This window comes from Pseudorasbora parva, chromosome 12 (genome assembly GCF_024679245.1).
Source record: "Pseudorasbora parva isolate DD20220531a chromosome 12, ASM2467924v1, whole genome shotgun sequence".
NCBI classification, from domain to species: domain Eukaryota; kingdom Metazoa; phylum Chordata; class Actinopteri; order Cypriniformes; family Gobionidae; genus Pseudorasbora; species Pseudorasbora parva.
In genome coordinates this window covers 42525908-42550884 of record NC_090183.1, presented here as the reverse complement: position 1 = coordinate 42550884, position 24977 = coordinate 42525908, and the positions used below count along the sequence as shown (strand labels likewise).

At 37.9% G+C, this 24977-nt stretch overlaps 1 protein-coding gene across 3 annotated transcripts in view; it reads left to right on the top strand.

The window, feature by feature from the left end:
- Positions 1-24977, top strand: part of mtss1 (MTSS I-BAR domain containing 1) — a 74682-nt gene that overhangs the window by 15845 nt on the left and 33860 nt on the right. For all 3 annotated transcript variants that reach the window (XM_067460385.1, XM_067460387.1, XM_067460386.1), the window contains exons 2-3: positions 4168-4229; positions 11800-11873. In XM_067460385.1, coding sequence (XP_067316486.1) covers positions 4168-4229; positions 11800-11873 — 136 coding nt within the window. The remainder of the gene's footprint in view (positions 1-4167; positions 4230-11799; positions 11874-24977) is intronic.

Genomic DNA, 24977 nt, shown 5'->3' with positions numbered 1-24977 from the left:
ATGTGATGGTTCTCTGTAAAAAACCGAACCGTACCGTTCTCCACCCACGCATGCATTGCGGTCCATCTTAAATCTGAAGACACGCTCATCTGAAGCGTGAACACAAATATTGAACTCTCTTTTTTAAGTCTTGTGCTTGAGTGGACTCATCAGAGCTGCGCTCACCTCCGTGGGGACGGGGCGAAAATGCTTTCCTTAAAATGACGTCTATGTCTTAAATTGACTGCAGCCTAATATTTCTGCTGTCTGTGTTTTTAATGTTAATCAGAGACAAGGAAATCACTCACCGTTCTTGACTCAATAGCTTTTTAAAACTTTAAATAATGATTCATCTCTATTTTATTCATACAGTGACAGTGTGTAATTTGAGCCTTTACACCCCTATTTATTTGTACTATAATAACAACATCATAATATTATGATATTTCTTTCATCCAATTAGTCTTCTAGCTCTCTATTGTTACTATCTATATGGTCATAAAGTGGAAAAGCATGGTCAGGTCTTGCAGATGCGTTACAGTTTTTATGGAGAGGAATAGGCTTTTTTAGCTCAGTGTGTGGATCATTAGGGTGTTGTTGGTTTACAGCACTATTCCATGTCTCCCTTGAGTCCTTGTTAAAGAGGGGGAGATGTTTTTTCAGACATTTATTATTAATCAAAGAAACTATCTGCAAGGGATGCCATTTTTATATTTGAAATTCAGCCGCTGATCCTCATTGCAACCTCTGCCTGCCGTGTTATACGCGTGTCTGTTTTGTCACTTGATACAGTGGACCAACAGGTTTTCAGTCCTCTTCTTGCCCTCCGCTCTGTGTCACCACCTCTCTACCTCAGCAACAGGCAAAGATGAGAAGGATCGAAGACAGGAAATGATAATATATTTCTTTCATGCGGTTGAAAGCAAAACTCTGGGGGGCTACTTCACAGGAGAGGTCCTCTCCTGAGAGACGAGGGAAAAGAACTGAGAGTTTGAAAAGGAAACGGTTCACAGGGCAGATTTGGTAGGAGCGTTCTTATGGGTGGATCTTCCTTTTAACTTTGTGACAGACTCAGGAAAGCCCTGGAGGCATGTGTACAAATAATGGTCACTAGCTTCCTATGAGATTCGTACTTTGTGATAACCTCACGTTCTATAATTATGGCCCCAGGAAGGAGCTGCTGCATAAAATTAAGGCTGTGCCCCAATTCGCTTACTTATACAATGCACTGAAAGCAATTTTCTGGTGATGGGCAAGATCATGTTTTGAATGTGCAAGACATTTAAAGGGCTAGTTCACCCAAAAATAAAAATTGTCATTTATTCCTCACCCTCATGTTGTTCCAAACCCTTTTATTTCAAGTATCCCTTTAAACTGTGTTTGGATTCCAGGTTAGCATTAAAGGGGTAAAGGGGTGGTTGGTGTTTTTTTGCTAGGCTTGGTGGCGCAGTATAACATGTCTTAATACTTCTTTTTTTTTAAAACGCTTCTTATATTTGACCTTTATTCCACACCGCTGTCTTCACTGTACTTTGAACGGCTCGTCTGCTTCCTGCTTCTATGAAGCCCATCCCTCCGAAAAACGCAATGGTCTTAGATTGGTTAGATGGCCAAATGTAGTTTCCTGTATTTTTATTGGCTGAAGTGCCAAGCACAGGTTGTCTGGAAACGCTACGCCCCTTCCCATTACAGGCAGAAGTCACATCTGCGGAGACCAGCACGGGTTTATGATGTCACCAACCCAGGAAGAAGCTCATTGTAGTCCAAACCGGCCATTTTTGTAGGCAATAAACTGCCATAACTTTAAAAAACTATATCTCCGTTTGCATTGAACTTTCATTGCTGTAACTTTCCAGATACTGTTTATGCTCAAGCAGCAACATTACACACTAACTAAAGTTCAAAAAGTCAAATCGCATACAACCACCCCTTTAGCTACATTTTAAACTTATCTTAAAGGGATGGTTCATCCAGGGCATCTGAGATGTAGGTGTGTTTGTTTATTTAATAGAACATAAATGACTATTTTTAACTCCAACCTTTGCTTGTATAATGCATGTCAATGGGGTGTATTAGAGAGTCACTATGATAGTAAAAAACACACAGACATAAATCCATATTAAACCCTATGGCTCATGGTGACACATTGATGTCTTAAGACACTAAACAGTATTTATATAATTTTTCACGTCAAACACAACACTATTTCCAACAACCGCAAGCGTACCATCACTTCTCCTGGATGAGGTCCAATTACACGATATGGTGTACGAAATGCACAAGATATCACTTCCGTTGCTTGTATCCCATTGAGATATGCTAATGCTCCATGTTGTTTAAATTTGACCTCATCCAGCGGAAGTAATGCATTGATATGCATTATACGAGCAAAGGTTGGAGTTATGTATAACTACTAGGTTTTGGTCACGTATCACACCCTCACATTTGAGTTCAATTCTGGAAGAAGCGTTAGGCTGAACATGTGCTTTATGAGATCTTGTTGACTCCCACAAGACTGTAAACCACATCACGGCAATTATATTTTATGGCCGCCTTGATGCATTTCCAGGTATGTGTATTTTTAGTGGTTTAGCTGGAATACCTGTTCTATTTTTGTAGATTTGATTCAAATAAGACTGTATGTATTTAGGCTAAACAACAAAGACCACCCAAAAACACTGATTGTGCAGTGTCACTGCATTAATATACTTATATTAGCTGTGTTAGTTAGCTTCCTTCACCGCAAGAAAGTAGATGACTGTATTTAACGGGCAAAGTTCAACATAACTCTCTAGTTATGTCTAGTTATATTTAATACAAGCAGTGTAACTTGGGCTCAAAAACAACATTGGCCAACATGTAGCAACATCCGCTGTAATGGAGATTTTTCACATTTTTGAACTCTGGCTTTGTCACTTGCTTCATCATTGGATTTATTTCAAGTGAATTGAAACATCATGTGGCAGATAACGTTTCACCAATGCAATTTATAGGTGTATTTTTCATATGTATCCTATTTGTGAAAATAGACCAGTCAGCATTTTATGAGATTTTTCTGTAAGTAGGATCAGCTGTTACTGATACCCGTTATTGCAAATAGAATTAGCTTGATTTGGATGAGATTTAATAAACATTGGGGAAAAGAAACAACCTTAGGTCAGACTGTGATCACTAATGAGACAGAGATCAAAAGACTGATTTATGCTAGTAGCCTGTGATGCTGCTAAATGATAACTTGTTTAATGCTATGTGATTAAAAGTTTGGAAATGTTGTAACTGGGGCTAGTTGCATAAACTTAGCCACTATGTTAAGACTGTGTCTTAAGCACTAATTTGTCCAACTAGCAATTAGTTAAAATGTAATCAGTCTTACTTTTCTAATTCAAATTGAACTGATCTACCATTTTATGCAACTGATTTTAAAAAGTTTGGACCAGTCTTAAAGAAAAAAATTAGATGATTAATTTTAAGACTAGTCTAAGTGGTTTATGCAACTGGCCCCTGGTTTAAATGACATTTATTTGAGCGTATTTGCGTATTGATTTATTTTTTACGTTCTCTTCACCTCTTTTAATGTGTAGTTATGCCATTATTCTAATAATTAAACTCGGTTACACTTTATTTTACGGTGTCATTTGTTACCGTGTAATTATATATTTAAGTATTGAGTAATATTGATTAACTACATGTACTTACTATATTGTTATAGCATGATTGGGGTTTGGTTAAGGGTTAACTGCATGTAAAATGATGCATCATTTACTGTTGTATAAGGACACTGAAAAATAAAGTGTTAACTTACAGGTAGTTAGCAAAGTTGTTTGATGTGACAATCATGTTTAATTCAATAAATTGCTGTTGCCTCTTATTTGCCAGTCACCTTGTGAAGAATAGGCTGTTTTTGGTGTAAACACAGTGTAACCCAACGACAGCTTCCTATCATGTGATCTTCAAAACCTTTTATCCTCAGTAAACTTATACATCTAAATATTAAACTTTAGGGAATATCCATGTCTGGAATTCTTTATTGGTGTATAAAGGTGAATGTTGTCTATAACAATAAATTGTCTTTTAAACACATAAATATTAATGATGGCCACCAAATGAGCTGTTGGTACAGTGTAATGATTTACTCTGGTTTGCCCTGACTAACCTCTCTTCTTCTCTCTCTCACTGTTTGTTCTGTAGGCAAGTTATCCTGCTTGGGAGGACTTTGTCACCAAAGGGGCTAAGCTGCAATCTCAGTTAAGGTAAGAACAGGCCTCCAGCATTACACGCTTCCTTGTATAGAGAATAATTGTGATAATCTTGTTTCGAAAGCAGGAAATGTGCTTGATTATTACATCATTCAGGAAGGATTCTTCATCCAGTGTGATAAAAATAAATTTGAGAAAAATGTCTTTTAAAGGATCCAAAAAGGCAATTAAGAGGCAGTGTTAAAGAAAGAATGGGATTTTTGTTTATTTAAAGGAATAAAGAGATTAGACAATTAGGACAGGCGCCGCATGAATGGATTTCACTGTCTGAAAGGCAAAGAGTTCATCCAAAAATGAAAATTACCCCATGATTTATTCACCCTCAAGCCATCCTAGATGTATATGACATTCTTCTAAGTAAAGTAAAATATCTAGCTCCTGTGAAAGTGTAACGCCTCTCGTAGTTCAAAACGCTTACGCTCCAACGTCATATGTCAGTTATGTTTTTTCCCCCATAAATTAAATACAAAAGGCAGTCTGCGGCAGCTAGATATTTTACTTTATAACATGTTAAATTTGGATGTTTTTCTTAAACATGCTTCAGAAGGCCTCTATTAACTGGCTGGAGATGTGTGGAGCCCTTTTATAATAGATGAATGTTTTTTTTTGGGCTGCCATTATAAAGCTTGGAAGAGCCAGGACATTTTTAAATATAACCGTGATTGTATTCGTCTGAAAGAAGAATGTCATTTACACATAGGACGACTTAAGGGTGAGTAAATGATGGGCTAATTTTTATTTTCAAGGGTGAGCTATCCCTTTAAAGTCAATCGGACATACCATTTGCAACCCTTTGTGAAAATTAGGGGTGTCCCCGACTAAGGATTTACAAATTCGAATCAGAATTTTCAAATCTCTCTATAGTCGACCGATAGTCGAATCATCTATGTGTGTGTAAACCATAGACCAGAAAAAAATAAACGGTATAAACGGGTTGGGAAGGCTAAGACTATTTTTATTTTACTTTACACACGGCACACAGCCACCACTTTTAATAAAGTGATCAAAACTATACACTACACATTCGTAAATTAACCGTTCTCTCATAACATTTAAAGGCCGCGATCGAAACACAGAACATCACACAAATATATAAAAGAACATTTTGATAAATAAACCTAAAAACAATACCTGCCTAGAGAGGAAAAGAACACTTTGAGTGCATTTATATGCGCGTTCTTAAGCCGATTGTGCCTACAGGGGGTCGCACACCGGACTGAAGCTCAGCGCCGTGTCTCAGGTATCTCACACCAGGCAGACGTGAACATTACGCGTCGCTCGCGAGCTCAATTTTGAATCACTACACAATGAATGTATCTTGTAGCACAGGGTGAAATCAGTATATACATTCACGATTTGAGGGAAATATACATTTATCGCCGCGGACAGGTGTCGAATGCCGCCGTCGAATGCCGCCGTCGGTGTATATGTGTTCGAATTTTAAAGGCGCGGCGCGTCCAGTGCGAAGCTCAGTGCCCTTAAAGGGGCGATCACTCAGCGCCGTGACACGTCTTTATAACACTAAGATTGAGCACATCCATATTGCCAAAATGGTATAATCCTTGTTTCATAACACCCGTGAAGATTCGACCATGAGATCAGTGGTCGAATCCGGTCCTGCATATCGATGCATCGAATCTTCGACTATTAGGGGTCAGCCCTAGTGAAAATAGAACAGATTTAATTTAACCTGTCATTAGCAATCTATTGATTCACTCAACTCACAATGCGAAACAATTCACAATACTAGTTTCATGATATTAAGTTTTTTTTTAACAAATTAAGATTTAAGACAAATTATAAATTAAAACTTTTCCTTTTATTTCTCAGACAAAATCCTGCACATTTCTTGAGATATTTGATGTAGGGAATGCTCTTATTGACTGTTTAACCATTAACCAAAAGTAATAATTTTTTACAGATTAATACTATCAGTTAAATGATATAAAAGGTTTATAGCACTGATCTAAATAGAGAACTCTCGATATATCACTTTATAGATCAGTGGTATAAACAGTTCCCCGAACAGATGAGGCTGTCAGCAGGCTGCGCTCCACACTAACCCCACATCACTTAGACATGTTACTTAAAAAAAATGAAAAACCATACAAGGTGTGGATTGAGGAAACTTAGGCCTGCTATTTTTTTTTTTTTTTTTATGGAAAACTATTCCGGTTCTTCAAAGCTTCAAATGGTTTCAGTGTATTTTATGTAATAATAACACTAAATTGAAATTTTAAAACAAATCCCAAAAAAGTCAGTTGCAGGCGGTGGAACTGGCACCATCGTCTTCACCCTCATCCTGCACAGAGGACCATTTAAGTACAACAGTGACAGGGGTTTCACATTGTCATAAAGGAAAGGTTTTAATATTATTTTATATCATTTGCATCATTACACTTGGAAGAGTTAGAAAAACAGAACATTTAGTAAATCATGTTACACAATAATTAACATATTATTTAAAAAATCCATGTAAAACTGTTAAAAAACAAAAACTTGAATGCTCAAAACATTTTTTTAAATTAATTTAATAAAGAAACCAAACGAATTATACCTTTGATATTAAAAACAAAACTGACCTGTTTTGGTGGCTGTAACATTAGTGTGTAATTGGATGGGAGGATTAAAAAGAAAGAGTGAATGCAGGCTCTCTCTCGGTCGTATCCAAGGTAAATCTCAACACTATCACCCCTTACGTCATTGAACTAACGACATTACGAGTGCGCACCCGAGTGTTGCTCACACACACCGTACACTTGCATGTCGCATACACCGGTTACGGTAACTTGGGGCGACGTCAAATAACAGTCACATGTTTCAGCATGTTACAATAATTAAATAGCTTGATTTAACATATCCTATTGCCTAATGAATTAATTAGTAAATGCAGAATACATTTTTTTTGGATGAACTAAATATTTTCAGTTTGGGTATAGTAATTTTGACGAGTTTTCTTGCAGTTAGAACTGTGACTGATTGCATTGATCATCAGAAGCACACACACACACTCCTCAAAGTCAAAGTGCAAACATCATTTAAAGCGGCACTCCTTATAGTGAGAGCGCAAACATCATTTAAATCACCAGATCACATTTGGTTATAGTAATATGATTATTCAAAGTGTTTTTAGATGGTTTATTCTTATATGTATAGTGCATTAATAGCGGGAGAGGTGGGGCATAATGCGCACAGGGAAAGAATGCTGAAAAAATGAAAGTTTCAGTGACGACATTACATTTAATCGACTATATATAATGTTGAATATAATGTATAATAATGCAATGGCGAATATTTGTGGGCCCTAATAATAATAATAAAAATAATAATAATAATAATAAAGTCAAATGAAAATAAAAACCCTTTATTTTGGCTTAAAATATTGCGATACATATCGTATCCTGAGTTCAGTATCGCAATTTATATCAACTCGTGACACAAGTGTATGGTTACACCCCAAATCCTGACAAAGGTGGATACCCAGTTGGTGCTCTAAATCAATACAATACAGAAAGACTTGCCAAGGGAGGAAAAGATCTTTTAGGTTAGCCCTGGTTTTTTATTTTACAGCATTTTGCCTCTGCCTGACCTCTCTGTTCTGTCCCTGGAGAGTAAACAGGCTAATGACCCTCCCAAAGGTCTACTCCATTCCTACAGATAAACATCAAACACACTCCACTCACACACACCATTACCATTGCCAGCTCCTCCGTCTGGACTGCCAAGAGCTGCTCAGGGACTGTTTTTTAAAGTTCCTTGTGACGTTGGGCATTTATAGTGTTTTTGTAAACAGAGTATTGGGTAATATTTACCCAGAATATCATGGTTTGTTTAAGTTGAACAACATCACAGTGTATGCAAATATAGATACTAGACTAGCTGGTTTGGGAATGGGTGCTTTAAATCTTAATCCAAACCAACTGCTGCATTTTAGGTGTAGTTTAAAGTGCCATTAAACACTATAAAAATGTGGCATGTTTTTGAGATGCATTCATTGTTCAGTGATCACTTTTGTTTATTAAAAGGGAGTTAATCCAGACAGTGACTGGGATACACACCTCTTTCCTAAGATGAACTGGTTCACAGTTTGTTTGTTTTTTATTTATGAATTAATTTAGATTATTTCTTGGGGCTTTGATAAGTCTAGATACTTTATTAGTCTCATTTAATTGTAAAACTCTTGAAGAAAGTTTGGCTTATTAGTTATTATTAAAAATGGGTATATAATTTGACGATACTTATTTTATAATTATATATAAACTAGTTTTAGAGTTAGTTTAAAGTTACACCATTGACATTTTTAATTATTTGTCATTTAATCAAAGTTGAGGCGTCAATATAAAAGCTAAATCGAAGAATGAACTGATGTGACAAAAAATCTGGCCAAAACAAACTCCGTTTGGAGCCCGTTTTGAGAGTTTAAAACGGCTTGCCTAAGTGAACGTACGGGGAAAGTTACATGGCCCATGGCGTAATGGGTAGGATGTGCACGGAGGCTCTGCCTTCTTTCACGTTAAACTGTTTTCCGCTTCATTTCTTCCGTTGAGTCCTTCGAGGTCAGACGCCAGCGAGTGAAAACATGAACAGACTGGAAAGCTGCTTTATAGTAGAAAATAAAGTTGTACCTCTAATGAAACAAGCACACTTACACAGGTTTTCATGTTTGTTTTTCAAATAGACGTGACTTTACTAGAGTCTTGTATTGCAGAGCTTGTGAAAACATATTGCTATGATTATATGCTTTTCTTATGCATTATATTAAAATAAAATAAAAGCTTGCCTTTTGTTGTGTGTTTATTTTGTTATTGAGAGTAAAGCATGCAGCACATATACATATTCTATATCAATATCTAAACGCCGCTCTCAGCAGTGTGGGTGGTGTCAGATGTTCGCTAACTCTTCACTGCTCACACATTTCGAACTTCGTTTTACCCCCAAGTGAAGAACACACAATAATTTCGCTTTTGAGTATATCAGGGCCTTTAAAAAAATATATGACATATAGAAGTAGGTGACTAGTCATTCAACAACAAGTCATTGAAGAACATAGTTAATTCAACCAGGATATAGATTCAGAACTATCAGTTTAATAATGCTCTTCAAATGGAAGGTAACCAGAACTTATTTTTCTGAGGCCATCCCTACCATTAACCCGACCTCCATTCCTAGAAGCAGAATTAAAGAGACGTCTGTTGCGAGTCTACCTATCAGGCACAAAAGCTTTTGCAGGGCTTGGGGGGGTCGCTGTGGGGAGGTGGGGGAATTGCTGAAAGGCTGTACTTTGTTGTTCGTATCACCTGATACCACAGAGCTCCCTCTGATAAGCTGAGATCTCTCTCTTCAGAATGAAGGCTCTGAATGGATCCCTACAATGGCACCATTGACCCTGTCAGTATGTGCCCGTGTCCCCTCCAATGAACACGCTCAACTCTTTCCATTGAGTGGATCCGACTGTTTCCCATCTTCTGACCAGGGAGAAGGCTATACATTTTTTTTTTTACTGTCTTATCAAGTGATTAAGTACATTACCTTTTACATATAGGAGGGAATTTGTCTAATATAGAACTATAGATTTCTTTATTTCATTGCCCCAGGTAGGGGTGTGCGATTATCACGATTTTAAAATGTGAATGATTAAAATATCTCCACGATCTGCTCTTGAAAAAGATCACGAACGTAAAGTTGAAATCAGATGCGTGTCTGTGTATTAGATCTGTGCATTTACTCTTGAAGTGACCGCAGCCTAATAAACCTTCTGCCGCTTGTCATTAATGTTAATCAAACAACAAAACACTGAATAACTGCTCTTGGCTGAATAACTTTAATACAACATTATGCCTCTTTCATGTGTAATATTTTTCATTACACCTGCGTGTCACAACTTCTGAAGTAAACATTTCTTTTTATTATCATTTCTATAATAAGCAAGCTTCTATTTCTAATGTGATGCACTGGTACTTTGGATAATCTCTGATATAAGTAAGGGATAATCCACGGCTAGCCATGCTTTAAAGGCCATGCACTCAGTTTCAGTCAATCTTGAGTACCTATAGAGTAGTATTGCATCCTTCAAATCTCCAAAAAGTCTTTAGTTTTATTATATTTATAAAAGAAATATAGGCTGTACCGAGTCTTTCCGGAAAAAAACGAGCGGCTGGAGGCGTATCGTGTGGGCGGAGCTAAAGAATGACGAGCGCAAAGCGGTGACGTCCTCAAGCGTGGAGAAGAAAACGCTACCCTAAATCAGATTCAACTAATACAGATATGATCCAGAATCAGATCCGGAGGCTGAAATAAATTGAACAGGAGAAGCAACAACAGCAGGACGTCCGTCTCTGGTATGGACTGTATTTAGTGGCCTGTCAACATTTGTGTGTGTTTACGAGGACATGTAGTTTATGAGGACATGATTCGGTTTATGGACTATTGGATGCGACTAAACCTTAGCAGTAGCAAGCAAAACGGTTTTGCATGTCAGACTAGTGTAACGTTATACAGAGAACAACAATGGAGTAACCGTTAGCGCATTTGAATGACGAAGCACGCTTTGTGAGAACGCTAGGTTTATGTTTGGGTGGTTTTACAATAAGCAAACTGACACCTATAGTAGTCAGCTAAACAAATGTATTTAAACACACACCATATATATCGCATGCTCCATTGATAAATTCACTAACGTTATACGCAATCGTGTCGTTTACTGATGTTTACTTGCGCGACGATAGCCAACAGCACAGATATTTGAAGCAGTTATACACACCGCCTGCTTCCAAAGCAGGACCGAACCTTTATCGCTGGGACCGCTCCATCAAAAACACACTTCTTTGGTATGATTTGGTGAAGTCCTGTGACAGCAGTGACCGTGGAGATCCACTTTTGCGACGCGACTGAAGCGATGTTGTGGCGCTTCCCGTCATTTCTGCGTTCAAATCGATTCAAATGCAGCGCTGCCTTCCCGGAATGCTGTGCTGAAGCGTTGAAGTCGCTTGATGTCACCCTACCGGGAGAAGAGCCGTACGGCCCATACAAGGACCTTCCGCTCTATCGACGTCAAGCCGACCCATACTCGAAAAAAACTCTCCGAAACTTGTGAGAAACGGGAAGGAGTATTTTTAACACAGAAATACTCCATCAAACGTCCAACATTAGTTTTTGAAACTTTGTCTATGTTTAGGATGGGAATCCAAGTCTTTAACAGTGTAAAAAGCTCAGTATGCATGAAACAGCATTCCACCCCCTCTTTAAAGGATTTTAATGCACGACGCAGAGGCGAAGAACCGCCCGATGCGAAGCGGAATGTAAAAATGTAAAAAGTGTGCAGATTTTGTAGTAAGTTGCTCTTTAGTTATCAGCATCTTTAGGTATTTAAATGTCATTCACCCAAAGTATTGTGGTTTGCTATGCTGTTAACGTTGGCTTCTGTAACTCTCCTGGTGCAAGCTCCAAAAAACTGTCAGTGGAAATATTTGTCTTGATTTACCGGCTGTTAGCAAGAATCCAGTAAAAAGCAACTTTGCTTGTGTGCTTTTTCTACAAACAAACTCTTTCTCTTTCTGTCATTCAGGACAACAATCATCGTCACCAGTTCATTCCTGGACGCTTTCCAGAAAGTGGCTGACATTGCAACTGGAACACGAGGTAAGAGGAGATCTTTACCTTCTCCTTCTCTCTCTCTCGCTCTCGCTCGCTCTCTCTCTCTCTCTCTCTCTCTCTCTCTCTCTCTCTCTCTCTCTCTCTCTCTCTCTCTCTCTCTCTCTCTCTCTCTCTCTCTCTCTCTCTCCTCACCTAACAAACAGGCTGTCTCTCCAGTGATCGTAATGAGGAAAGCAGGCAAGCTGTACTTCACAGGAAAGGTTATTCATCAGAAACATGAGTATTAACTCGGAACACCTCGATATTCTTCCAAATTTCTTTTCTATTTTTAAGGCAGATGTGTGCTATAATGACACTAAAGTGAGAAGACGTTGTGTTTTATAGCTTTCTGAATGATAACACTGGAAATAAATCCACACCAGCCTCTGGAATTTGACAGTGCATATTGCTAAACTGTTTGGTACACGTACTGAGCAGTATGTCATACGCTATTTACCAGTCAAAAGTATTAAGACTGAGTTAAGATGTGAAAGATGATGTGTCTGTAGATTTGTAGACTGACTGCCGTGAAAAGTACATTGCTGTTTGTTAGAGCATTCCGACCAACCCTTATGTTGCAGTGCTGACCAATGAAATGATTTGGGGGGTGGGACTATCTATTTGAGTGACCAATGACAGACCACAAGTGCTTGTGACTCGAAATTTGTGTCATTTTACCTAATATTTTATCTTTTCAAACTCATTTATAAGATTGTTTTTTTATCTTTCTGAAACAAAATTAAGGGAATCATGTTTTCCCATTTGAAGATCAGCATTTCTTATCATTCTCAAAACTGAAAAGTAGTAATGCAGTTTGTCCTGTCATGCTCCGTTTCTAGCGTATTATCTTTTTGTTTATTCTATATTATCTCTTTGAGATTTGTAGTTTGTTTATTTGAATGCTATGAGGTCTCACCTTTAGGGCAGTGTGTTATCATCCTGAAGTAAGCGGTGTAAAATCCTGGCACCCTAGGCAACCTTTATTGACACAGAACCAAAAGAAGGTCATCATGGTATTGTTCTGTGCTCAGACAATTGGAGGAAGGCATGACTGTCTCATAATGCCCCAGATTGGGTTACATAGCTCCAGTCCTTGTTAAGGTGTCTAGTTAGTTTCTGTAGTATTTACGCTGTGTGTTTGCGCTCCTCGTTCTTTATACCGCTGCTGTGATTTAGCCCTGACTCTGTGATTTAGCCCTGACTCTGTTTATCTTGCTGATAGTCCAAGAATTTTACCTTGATCTTGCGTCGCTGAGCGCTGAATGATATTAGCATAACAAAAACACAGACTCTGCTGCACACGGTATTTTGAGTCAGTCTTAACTTGTTTATTTCAGTTTACTTCATTAATTCAATCAATGTAGCCTTGATTTGGAAGTATGCCTCTATAAAAAAATGTTTTTTTAATCTTCACCCTTTTATCCATCTCTAATTAGTCTACAAAGAAAATCACCAAACATAGTAAATAATTTGTGAGCTGTTTTGTTTGGAGAGGAAACCTGATGCTTGTTCCTAATGCGCCTGTCCACAGCTGAATCAGTTGAGTTGTATTAAATAGCTCTCTATTTCCAACTTTCGGCTTGGACAAATACAATAGAAATATCACCGCTGAAACCTCATGTGAACCTGGAGGTGTAGACAGGATCTCTTGGTTTAGGAAAACCAGAGCTGTAATATTATTGTATTAATAGGTTCTGAGTTTCGTTTCAATTGCATATGCAAATATTATTTTTATACCCTGAGAGAATTCATTTTCCCAGAGAGGTTTTGACATGCCAGAAAAGGTTTGAGTGAAAGAGGATTTCAATATTTTGCTGCCGGTGTTGCCGCCACACCTTATCACGAGCGAGCTGTCATGACTCAAACCTGCTGTGTCATGCCTTCAGATGGATTTAGCTGGAAAATGGTTACATGCAATTCAGCTGTTGCTATAATTCAACTGAATGTCAGTGTTTGCTGTGAATGGCTGTGTTGAGGATTTCAGGTGATGCTTTTGTGTTGTCGTTCTCACAGAAGATAAAGGAATGCTGCATGTGTTTGGGTCGGAGTTGATGTTTGATTAGGAAGTTGGCATTGACATGACTGGCATCAGACTGCTGTGCATTTTACGTTCTTCAGATAGTTTTGGGCTTCGCGACAGGCTTGTTCTATGTGTAGTCACTGTTTCTATTCTCTTTACTGATGAATTAATGCGTTGTGAGAATTTAAGGCCATTGATGATAAACTGTTAGTAATTCAATAGGTGATGGTCCAAATATATTTTTAAAAAAGCTGACAAACAAGCAAATGCCAAGATAACTATAATATTTAGCAATTCTCTGCCTTATATTATTGGTCTGTTTTTCACCACGTTTGTCTTGTACACTGAAGAAATCCTGATTCTGCATTTTTTAAAAGCAAGTGGTTAAATATATGGTTTTAGTTTAACTTAGTCAATGTGTTTTATTTATTTATATCAGTTCAGATATATTATGTAGATTGATTTTGAGTAAATGTAAACTATTGAGTAAACAATTTAAACACAATAAAAATAAGTTAGGACTAAATGTGTATCATAATTGTGTTGCTTTAGCTTATTTTAGTTAAGTCATTTTTAATAAGCAGCAAAATATATATATTTTTCATTAACTGGTATACAGACTTACTATCTGCTGTCTGATTTTTACCAGGACCTTTGACTTTAGTCTTAATATTGATTGTTGATGCGCAGATCAACTGCTGACCCATCCACATGCCCTAAACCTGATCAATCGACTTATTGATCAGCTGAGACAGCTATGCTCAACAAACCCATCTGCTCGGGTTTCTTTCTTTCGATAAAATGGCTGTTAAAAACAGTTACATTTTTTTCTAGAAAATTGATTTATATGCATTTCATTTTTTTTTTAAATCACGTTTACATTACATTGCTGTTAATATTTTTTTTCTAATTAAAATTAATTATAGATTATATTATAATAAATTCTAAGTATATGCAAAAGTTTGCAATTTAGACAAATTTAATTCATGTAATTATGATTTGTCAGTTATAAAATGATTTATTTATGTATTTTTTGTTTAAATTTTATATATATATATATATATATATATATATATATATATATATATATATATATATATATATATATATATATATATATATATATATATATATATAAATATATAAATATGTATAATGTCCTGGTCACCCTGTTGATCTTTATTTTGCAATAATGACTAGCTGACTGCACATTTTCCTTTACTTATCAATCCATGTCTAAGACTTAAGATCAATGATGTTAATGAATAATAAAGACCAGACCAGATCTCCAACATAACCTTGTCTTTACTTTCTTTGACCCAAAGCATCTGTCCATGTGGTAGCCAAAAGACCTGAGATGGACCAGAACTGCCCTGCATGCTCATCTTCAGTACTTCATTGCAAAGAGTGTTCAGTTAAGCCCCTTTCACACTGCACGTCGGACCCGCAATATTCCCGGAACATTGCCGGGTCGCCTTCTGTGTGAAAGCAACCACGTCCCGGGATTGATTACCGAAATCGACCCGGGTCGGGGACCTAGTAATATTGCGGGATTCGACCCGGGACGAGCGCTGTGTGAACAAAAGCCGAAACTAATGCCGCAACGTGTACGTAGTTATCGTGCGACTCCTAGAGCTTGTTTTTTCAATAATACAACCCTGCATGGCCAAAAGAGCTAGTCGGTGTTTTAAATGCAGAGAGTGTTCGTATACAAAAGAAACTAAAATTAAACAAGCAGAAATGTGCACAAACTGGACACAAGTCGAGACCACGGAGCTCCTTACTATCCGCGCTGAAGCTGAGATCGCTCGCCATTATACGTCACATCAGGATGTCACGTGTCAACTCGACCCGGGACCGTTACAGGTTGTGTGTGAAAGCGCACATATTACGGTATTTCGCTGGCAGTGAGAATGGACCAAATCTAGCGGCCCGGGAACAAATGCCGGGTCGCATTATCCGTGTATTTGCCGGAATCGCAGTGTGAAAGGGGCTTTAGTGATTCGCAATTTTACAACCTCATTCCTTCCATCTATAACAGATGAGGAGAAACTTCCCCTCTCCCTTGTTTTCTGTCCGGCCATTCTTTTCTTTTTTGCACCGCACTTTAAAGGCAGCTTCTCAGAGGACAGCTGCTGGCCTAAATGTGCAGCTCATGAGTTTGTACCCTAGTGAATAGAACATAAATATCAAAGCAGGACATTCTAGTGCTCACTTCTAAGGGAAAATGTCCACGTTCTCTCACTTAATATTTTGTTTTAGCTCTTGTTCTTAAAGCCCACTGAAGATTTGTTTTCACTCAATTGTCTGAATAGCTGATCTTCACAAGGTACTGTGTGTGTTAAGATCTGTGGACAGCTGTGTTGAGACAAAAAGGGAAGAGCAGATGTATGTTGAATATATGGAGGTATAGTTGGAGTCGTCAAAAGCACCGTAGCACCGTAGCACCGTGGCTGGGGTGCCGTTTTGGTCTCGCACCTGTTTTGGACTGCGCCTGGTTCACAGCTGCCACACTTTCACAAAGGGGCCACACCAGCCCCAGTTGTCTGTAAAATGTGCGCGCACGCGTTTGGATCCCCTACTGACCCTCAAACGTCAGACCCCACTGCAAACATTCCAGTCAGGAAGGCTGTATCGGCATGTATGTGTTTTTGGGGAATTAACCCACTGAGAGAGCTGACCCTCACTACCCCCTTCACAATCCCATCTGAGAGTGATGGAGCATGCGGCGAACAGCTGTGAAGTCCCGTGACCCTTTCACGTGAAGACTATGTATGCCATACAGCATTATTTTAACAGCTTCTCAATTCTATCTGACCTATTTATTTTTCATAAACGGGATGCCGGTAGATTCGGTGTGTCCTAAACCTCAATGTCTAAAGCAGGGCTTCCTAACTTTTTTCTGCTGAACCCTCTGAAGGGATAGTCGACCTAAAAACAAAAATGCTTTTATCGTTTACTCACCCTCATGTCATTTCAAACCTGTATTGCTTGCATACTTCTCTGGAACACAAAAGGAGATATTTCTAATGAGGTTACAGCAGGTCAAGTTTCAAAATGAATTTAATGAGTCATTAGGACCATTAAAGTACAATACTGTTTAAAAGTTTGGGGTTAGTAAGAATTTTTCTTTTTGTAATTAAATTAATTAATACTTTTATTTAGCATGAAATGTATAAAATGTGACAGTAAAAACATTCATAATGTTACAAATGCTGTTCCATTGATCAAACTTTCCATACATCAAATAATCATGAAAACAAATATCACACAAACTTTTTTAACATAGATAATTATGACATGTTTCTTCAGCAACAGATGAGCATATTAGAAAGATTTCTTAAGGATCATGTGACACTAAAGACTGGAGTAATGATGCTGAAGAATAAATTAATTTAAAAGCTATCATTTGTATTATATTTATACAGAAAACTGTTAATTTAATAATATTTCACAATATAACTGTTTTTACAGTACTTTTATCAAATGAATGCAGCCTTGGTGAGTGTAAGAGACATCAAACTTTTGAACAAAAGTATATAATAAAAGACAGAAAATGTAGTACTTTGTCATTATTTCCTGATACTCCTCCACTATCATTGTGACTGGATCATGTATTTAGTGAGTTAAACATCGAGAATTGTGTAGAAGAGTGGTTTTGTGAACTGAAAAGATCCATTCAGTAATTGATGTCCGAATTTTGATGTTTGAGTAAACCAACCATTTAAGTATTATATTATTCATCATGGAATATTTCTAGTTATTTTTCTCTTTCCTGTGATTCACTTTCCATGATAAATCACATTGACAAGAATGAATGGACTTCACCTTTAGCAGGGATTCTACTTGCTACTGTACTTATTTCATTATATGTGATGGCACGTTCTCTGTTGAAAAGGCTTGCAAAAACTTGCCTTGTGAATCATAAGGTTGGTGACATGCAGTGGATGAGTTCCCTTGGGGCTGTTTTTTTTTAAGCAGATGGTTTTTAAAAGAACAAAAACATTTTAGTCTTTTCTCTAGTCTCTCAGCGAACTCATGACTGGTTACCATAGTGGTAGATGTTACATAATTGGTTGGCACTCTCAAAAACTGCCTCTGGAGTTTTAGAGATGAATGTCATTTACAGAGTGATTGAAGTACAGTATGACACGAGTGACATTTAGTTGTTATTAACAGACTAATACAGTTTTGGTTGACTAACATTTAGTTGTCAATGGGGGGCAACCCTAGCTGAGTCAAAATTTGTTTTTCCACTGTTGAACCAAAAGTGTCCACTGTCGGGCTTGATTGGTCCTTGTCGGGGCTTCCTAGTCAGGGTTTTTTGGCCTGTAGAATACCTTGGTCCAAAGCAGGCCAGCTCGGGCTTGAGGAGGAGTTACGAACAAAGGCATAGTTTATCTGAGTCTGGAGACGGTAGCACCGCAGATGATTTCATATACCAGCTAACATCAGCATTAAAGACTTTTACAATCATTTTAGCTCAATTCACTTTCAGACAGCAGCGAGTGTTTGAAATAGCTTCTGTCTGTGATCCGATGTGGATTCTGATCACTGTATAAGGCAGAAATATTTACATGTGATGCAAAAGACTATGCATGCTAGCTATTACTATAGTAAACGTGGTAAATACAACTGCTCAAAGAAATCAGATATAGGCCATCACGATCATGAATTCATTTTATCTGTCTGTACGTCTCATCTCTTTATACCAGACTCTGATTTCATATTTAGGTCTGCATATGTCACAAAATAAAGCAGCTCTGTTTCTCTGACTGAAAATAAAGCTTAACTGTTTTGGGACTGTCACTGGAGTGAGTGTTAAAGCTACTCAGGTCATATTTTCAGTGGAAAATTGGTAGAAAGGTTCGTTCATTTCTAAATGTGATGACTGAATAAGTACTCTTTCTTTTGTGAAATGACGGTAAATACTAGGGATGCTACAATACAGTTATTCCACGGTTTAATACATACCTCGGTTTTTAACCACCGTTTTTGGTTCGGTTTGTTGCTATTCTATTCTTAGGCGACAGGAACAGAGAGAGGTTAAGGAGAAAATGTTTTTATTGCAGTACTCTTTCTTTATTTTTCTTAAGACTTGAAAAACCTTACTTAAACTTAAAACTTTGTCTTTTGTTGTTTTATTTAACATAATTTTAGAGGTGAACTGTCCCTTTAAGGACAAGTGTTCCCAATCACTAGGCTGAGCTGTTCGCTCAGTTCGCATCTCATATACAGACACACAATTTTACTTTCGCTTTAGACATAACCGACTGTGTTTACATATGTTAACCTTGTGTGTATTTGACAGTATTAGCGCAGTAAGACTACTTAGTCCAGTCATCACGTGTTTGACAGCCTTTTAGTGTGCGCACTTAGCGCATGTAAAACAGTATACACAAGCAAATAAAATTGTAACCGGCAAGGCTTTAAAACGCATGCAAATAATAAACTTTCGTGATTGTGAATAACTATAGTGTTCCATGAGTATAACTCTCTGACACCAGCATTTTGGCTAAACAACCCCTAACTTTAGTGCTTATGATTATATTTTTGCTCATATCAGCGTGTAGGCTCTGAGAGAAATAGAAATAATTAATTAAATGCAAAACCGAAAAAAAACGAAGAAGAAAAAACGCAATTCACAAGTGCGTATTGAACCGTGAATGCCATACCGAATGGTTCAATATTATATTGAGGCATCCCTATTAAATACCACTATTTGTGTGGAACTAATGTGTAATCTTGACAAGAATGAATAATTATGATCAATGTACCACTTATTATTGTAAAACTGTGGTAAAGCACCAATGCTTGGGTTTTAAATCTTTAAGTGAACGACAGAAATGCCCACGTTTATCATGTCCGTTTTGTGATCTCGCTAGTTTCCAGTGATTTCTTTCTGATTAGTTGTCTGATACAACTTCCATTTGTTGGTGAATGCTGGGTTTGTGTGACATTGGTCCAGATAGGCGGGTTTTAGTGAAGTGCTGCTGAGCTTCTGGCTCGACTGTGGAAACGCAGCGTGGTTTGGGGCCCTGAAGCTATTAGCCCATCCTGGCCCCGCTCGTTGAAAGCCCTGGCGCACATTGGCCCGACAGTGTAAAAGCAGCTGAACTCTTACCTGCGGGAGACTATGTACAGGCCAGCAGGAGACGGAAACTTACAGATAAGCAAAAAACCTTGAACACTGAACCATGGGCTCCTGAAAAGAGTGTCACACAACAGCAACATTTCCGTTCCATAGCCTTTTTGTAGCGCGTTTAGTGTGACTTTATAAGTGTATAAATAAAAAGAAAGGCGTCTGAATCATGAGCAGGCGTTGAATGTCTGGTCTGTGCTGTGGAGAGTCCGTGGGTGAAGTGTGTGGGTGCGAACAGTGACGGACTATGTAACACGGACACACTGGATGCTTCTGTGCGGGCCAGGCATGAGTGGGCACCAGCTAAACTAGTGTTAAGGAAAGAAGGAAAGAGTGTGAAGTTTATTTTGGACGAGCGGCTGAGAGGGAATACAGATAAGAGGATGGGATGACTGTACAGTCATGTTTAGACAAAAGAAATGTGGGATCTTTGACTTTTATGTTTTTGCTAAACACCATGTCATCAAGTTAAATGCAGTGATGCAGGAACTGAAAAAAAACAACCTTTTCCATGTTGATTAGAGGTTTCGTTTGAAGTATAATTGTCGAATCTTTGGCACTGAATCTAATCGGATCATGTGAACTGTGCAAGTTGGTTAGGATCTTAGGCTGTCATGTTTGTCCAAATGTCATGTGGACCACTTTAATACACTTCTTGTTTTTATAGACACGTGTTAAACCAAACCCAGATGTTACACAATCTATGCCCGCAGATCATCTGCTTGCAGAGGAATTTCTTGAGGGATACCTTGTTCTTGTTGCTCCTTGATCCTTTTCACAATGACGTCTGTAAAAAAAAGAATGTTTTATTTGTTTGGGTTAACTGAATATTTTCCATCATTCACTGAATATTCTTAGCAGTGATTGAAAAATCTGAAGGTAGTCTGTCAGTTTGACAGATTACATTAATTAGGGATGGGCATTTTGTAAGCTCATTTAGTGAGATCATTTTCATTAAAGCAAATCCAAACTTCACGAGGCAGACGACGACATTGTGATCAAATACGCCAACTCGTTTACACTCTCCAGCGCCACCCATCAGTCGAGTTTTAGCGCTTGGGATTTATCATGGATTCACTGCATTTATGGTCAGCAAAGTAATGTAGTAAAATTGGAATAGTATTAGGGGTGTGCATTGGCACTGCCTTCACGATTCGATTCGATTACGATTCACCAGGTAACGATTCGATTCAATTCGATTCTACGATGCATTGTGATGCATCAAAATTCTACTGCACACAAAGCAAATTTTTCATCAGTCATGAGGCAATACAAGCAGATATTAAACAACAGATTGTATTGGCTGCTATGCGTCTCCTGTATCTTTGACATAAAAGTTATTAAATAAAATAAAATGTAATTAAATAAAATAAAATAAAATAAAATGCAATTAACCCTTAAATGCATGACTGTTTCACCAAACATTCTTACATATTCAGGTCGTTAGCGACCCGGATCTATATTTAACATGGATAGACCTCTACCTGTCGTGATAATATATAAAACTCCTGATTTTAGAGTAACAGCTACAGAAGAATAAAATAAAACCTATTTCGTTACCTTTTGGAGCTTGGAAGGATTCAGTTTGAGCAGATGTTTAATACCATCATCATATGACCTCGTCAGAGTTTACCAGTAGATTCAGCATCTGCGTCATATTCGCGATCTCGAGCATATTCTCCAAACTCATTTTCAACGTCTTCAAAATCAATATTTTGATCACTGACAGCTTCTTGAGCACATCCATCATCAAGAGACAGTGACACTAACATATGATTGTGTTAGTACTTGCTCTCTGAAGTAAATCACTAACCCATTTCAAGTTTTGCAGATTATAATTATTGTTTCGTTTTCTGTCAGCGGTAACTATGAGTGAAACGTCACTTCATCATTTGGGTATCAGACATTGCCACCTTGTGGAATAAAGGGGAATTGCACATAATCGATTATGGCACTTTGCCGCATCGATGCTGAATCGTTCATGCCCCGCATCGCGATGCATCGCCGAATCGATTATTGTTGACACCCCTAAATAGTATGTTAACTTTTTGAATAATAATTATTGATCGAAAATTTGACTATTTGTGCATTGTAACATGTAACTGTAATTCCCACCCCTGTCCAGTTGGTGACGAGCACGCGTATTTATCTCAATGCATGGTGTCTTTTTCCAGCCTGTGGCTTTCGTAAATACTATTGCAAAAATGTCCCCAGCAGAGTGTGAAAAGTTTTTTCAAATGGCCAAATAGTTGTGCTGTTGTTGATAAAAGAGGTGAAGAAAGATGGATTGATGCATATGTGAGGGAGGATGAATGACTAACAGCAGACAACGTCTATCAGTCTCTGGCACAGCCGAGCCTGTTTAAGTCCATCCATGTGGACCAGGAAGGTTTGAGAACAGATAGTCAATCGTGTTCTGGGATTCGATTTTTATTTTTAACGCATTTTGTTAATATTTTAATCGTAATTGTATTTTTTATTTGAGTTGTTCATATTTGTGTGTTCAGGCACAAAAGTCGTGTTTAAGTGGCCCCTGTGGAAATGAACATCCATTCATCTGCTCCGTATGGTGTTGAACAGGAAAAGTGATGTGCAGTCTCCGTTCATCTGTTCTCTTCATAAATAAATACATAATCCTACCAGCTAAGTGCATAATCTAGGTCGTATGCTTGTTCTGAATGTTCTTGATTAAAAATGAAAATGTTAACAAAAACAAAAGCTATTAAATGTCTTTTCAAATGTGAAAATAATTTTTGTACGACCCTGACTGTCATGATAACGAACAATGAGAGAGTCTAGCGCAACCACTGCGTAGGGCGTTTGTGTGGCGGATGTTTCGAACTCGCTCGACCCGGCGATCATGTGGAACACAAACTGCCAAGAGCTTTTATCTTGTTTTGAGGCTTGTGGCTAAGTGGGGCCTCCATGACTCACATGGAGAAAGGAACCAAGTGGTACAAACCCAACCCTGTGATCCAGTGGAGAACTTCCTCTTTCCATATGTGCTTTTTAAGCAAGAATCTTAAGTCTGTATATACGATCTACTGGCCAAGACGCAAGCGTATGTGGCTTGAATTAAGTGATTGTTTTACCCAGTGACTAGCTTTTAAAAGTAAGGTTTAAAAATAGTGTTTCTTTTTTTTGCTTTAAAGGATTAGTTCACCCCAAAACGGCTGTATGGAATGACAACATACAGTAACCACAGACTGAGGGTCCAAAAAGGACATTCAGGCACCATAAAAGCAGTGGCAATTCTATGGAATTCACTCTAACTTATGAGTATATGTATAAATAGCTTTGTATGAGGAACACAACTCATTTTACTCTAACATTTGAATGTTTGAGATTATTTTTAAGTCCCTTATTCTCAATGCTGCAATTATTTGATTAAAAATACAGTAAAACAAGAATATAATGAACAATTATTAGTTTAAAATAGTTTTTTTCTGTTTGACTTTTAAAATGTGATTTATTTCTGCGATCACAGCTGAATTTTCAGCATCATTACTCCAGTCATCAGTGTCACATGATCCTTCAGAAATCATTCTGATAATGATGATTTGCTGCTCAAGAAAACAATTATAGCGTGTGTGCTTGTTTTTGTGAAATATCAGGACACAAATGTGTATAATGACACAGGTATTACAAGGAGAGGGTGAAATATGAGGACATTACCCATGTCCCCACTTTTCAAACGGCTTATAAATCATACAGGGTAGGTTTTTTTGAGAAAGTAAAAATGCAGAATGTTTCCTGTGATGGGTAGGTTTAGGGGCTGTGTGTGTGTGTGTGTGTGTGTGTGTGTGTGTGTGTGTGTGTGTGTGTGTGTGTGTGTGTGTGTGTGTGTGTGTGTGTGTGTGTGTGTGTGTGTGTGTGTGTGTGTGTGTGTGTGTGTGTGTGTGTGTGTGTGTGTGTGTGTGTGTGTGTGTGTAAACCTAGAGGTTTTTTTTAACAAATACAAAAATATATACATATTTGAGGGGAAAAAATGATAACATTATAAATGTCTTCATCCTTGCTGAATAAAAGTATTAATTTCTTTTTTTTTTTAAAACCTCTTACTGACCCCAAACTTTAAGTGTCGTTAAGGCATTTAGGCTGGTATCAATAAGAAATTAAGACCATTTTTTAAGGTTATCACGTTGATGCCTGTTTTAAATGCTATATTCCTATGCTAAAAATGATCTAATACGGTTTCCACCTAACATATGCACCATATAAAGTTCAATGAGTTTGAACGTGCCAGTCTTCTTACACCATAATCTTGCTCACAAAACAAAAGCGACCTTTTCCTGGGCTCTTTCTTAGTGTTTCAGTCAGTTGGAGAAACCTGTCAGCTCTCAGCTAGCTGATATGGTGGTATGTGTTTAAAACCCTCCTGCCAACTTGTGACATCCCTAGTTATTTTCAGATTTGTTGAATGATAGCACACACAGGTAAGAGGAGTCTGTACCACAATTCTAGCACTCATGTGAAAAGAGTTTGACATTTTAGACGAAACTCATTTTTGTGCTATATATTAAGAAAGGATAATACAGACAACGCCTAAAGGTCAGGAAGGACTTGGGATGCCGTGACAGATCTGACAGATCATTTAAAGTCAGTTTAGGGAGGAAGTTTGTCCCCAGACGTGGTTTACGAGAATGTCCCGACCTTGGTGGGGAAGGTTTCCTTTTGGAAACACGCTGGCCCCCAGTGAAATGACCTGTGACCGCTCTGTCTCAGGCTTCAGCTATTTTTGGTTTGAATTTGAACACGGCACAGAAAGCAGTAGTCACTTTTGGGAGGTTCCACGACACTTAAGAGAAATGATGTGGTATGATGTCACTAGGAAAATAGTTTGACTAGGGCTTTGTTTTAGGTTTTTTGGGGGTGAAAAATGGCAAATTAGATGCTATAGATCATTTCAGTGGCTGTTTCTCGAGTAATAATGGTGCATCTGCAAGGG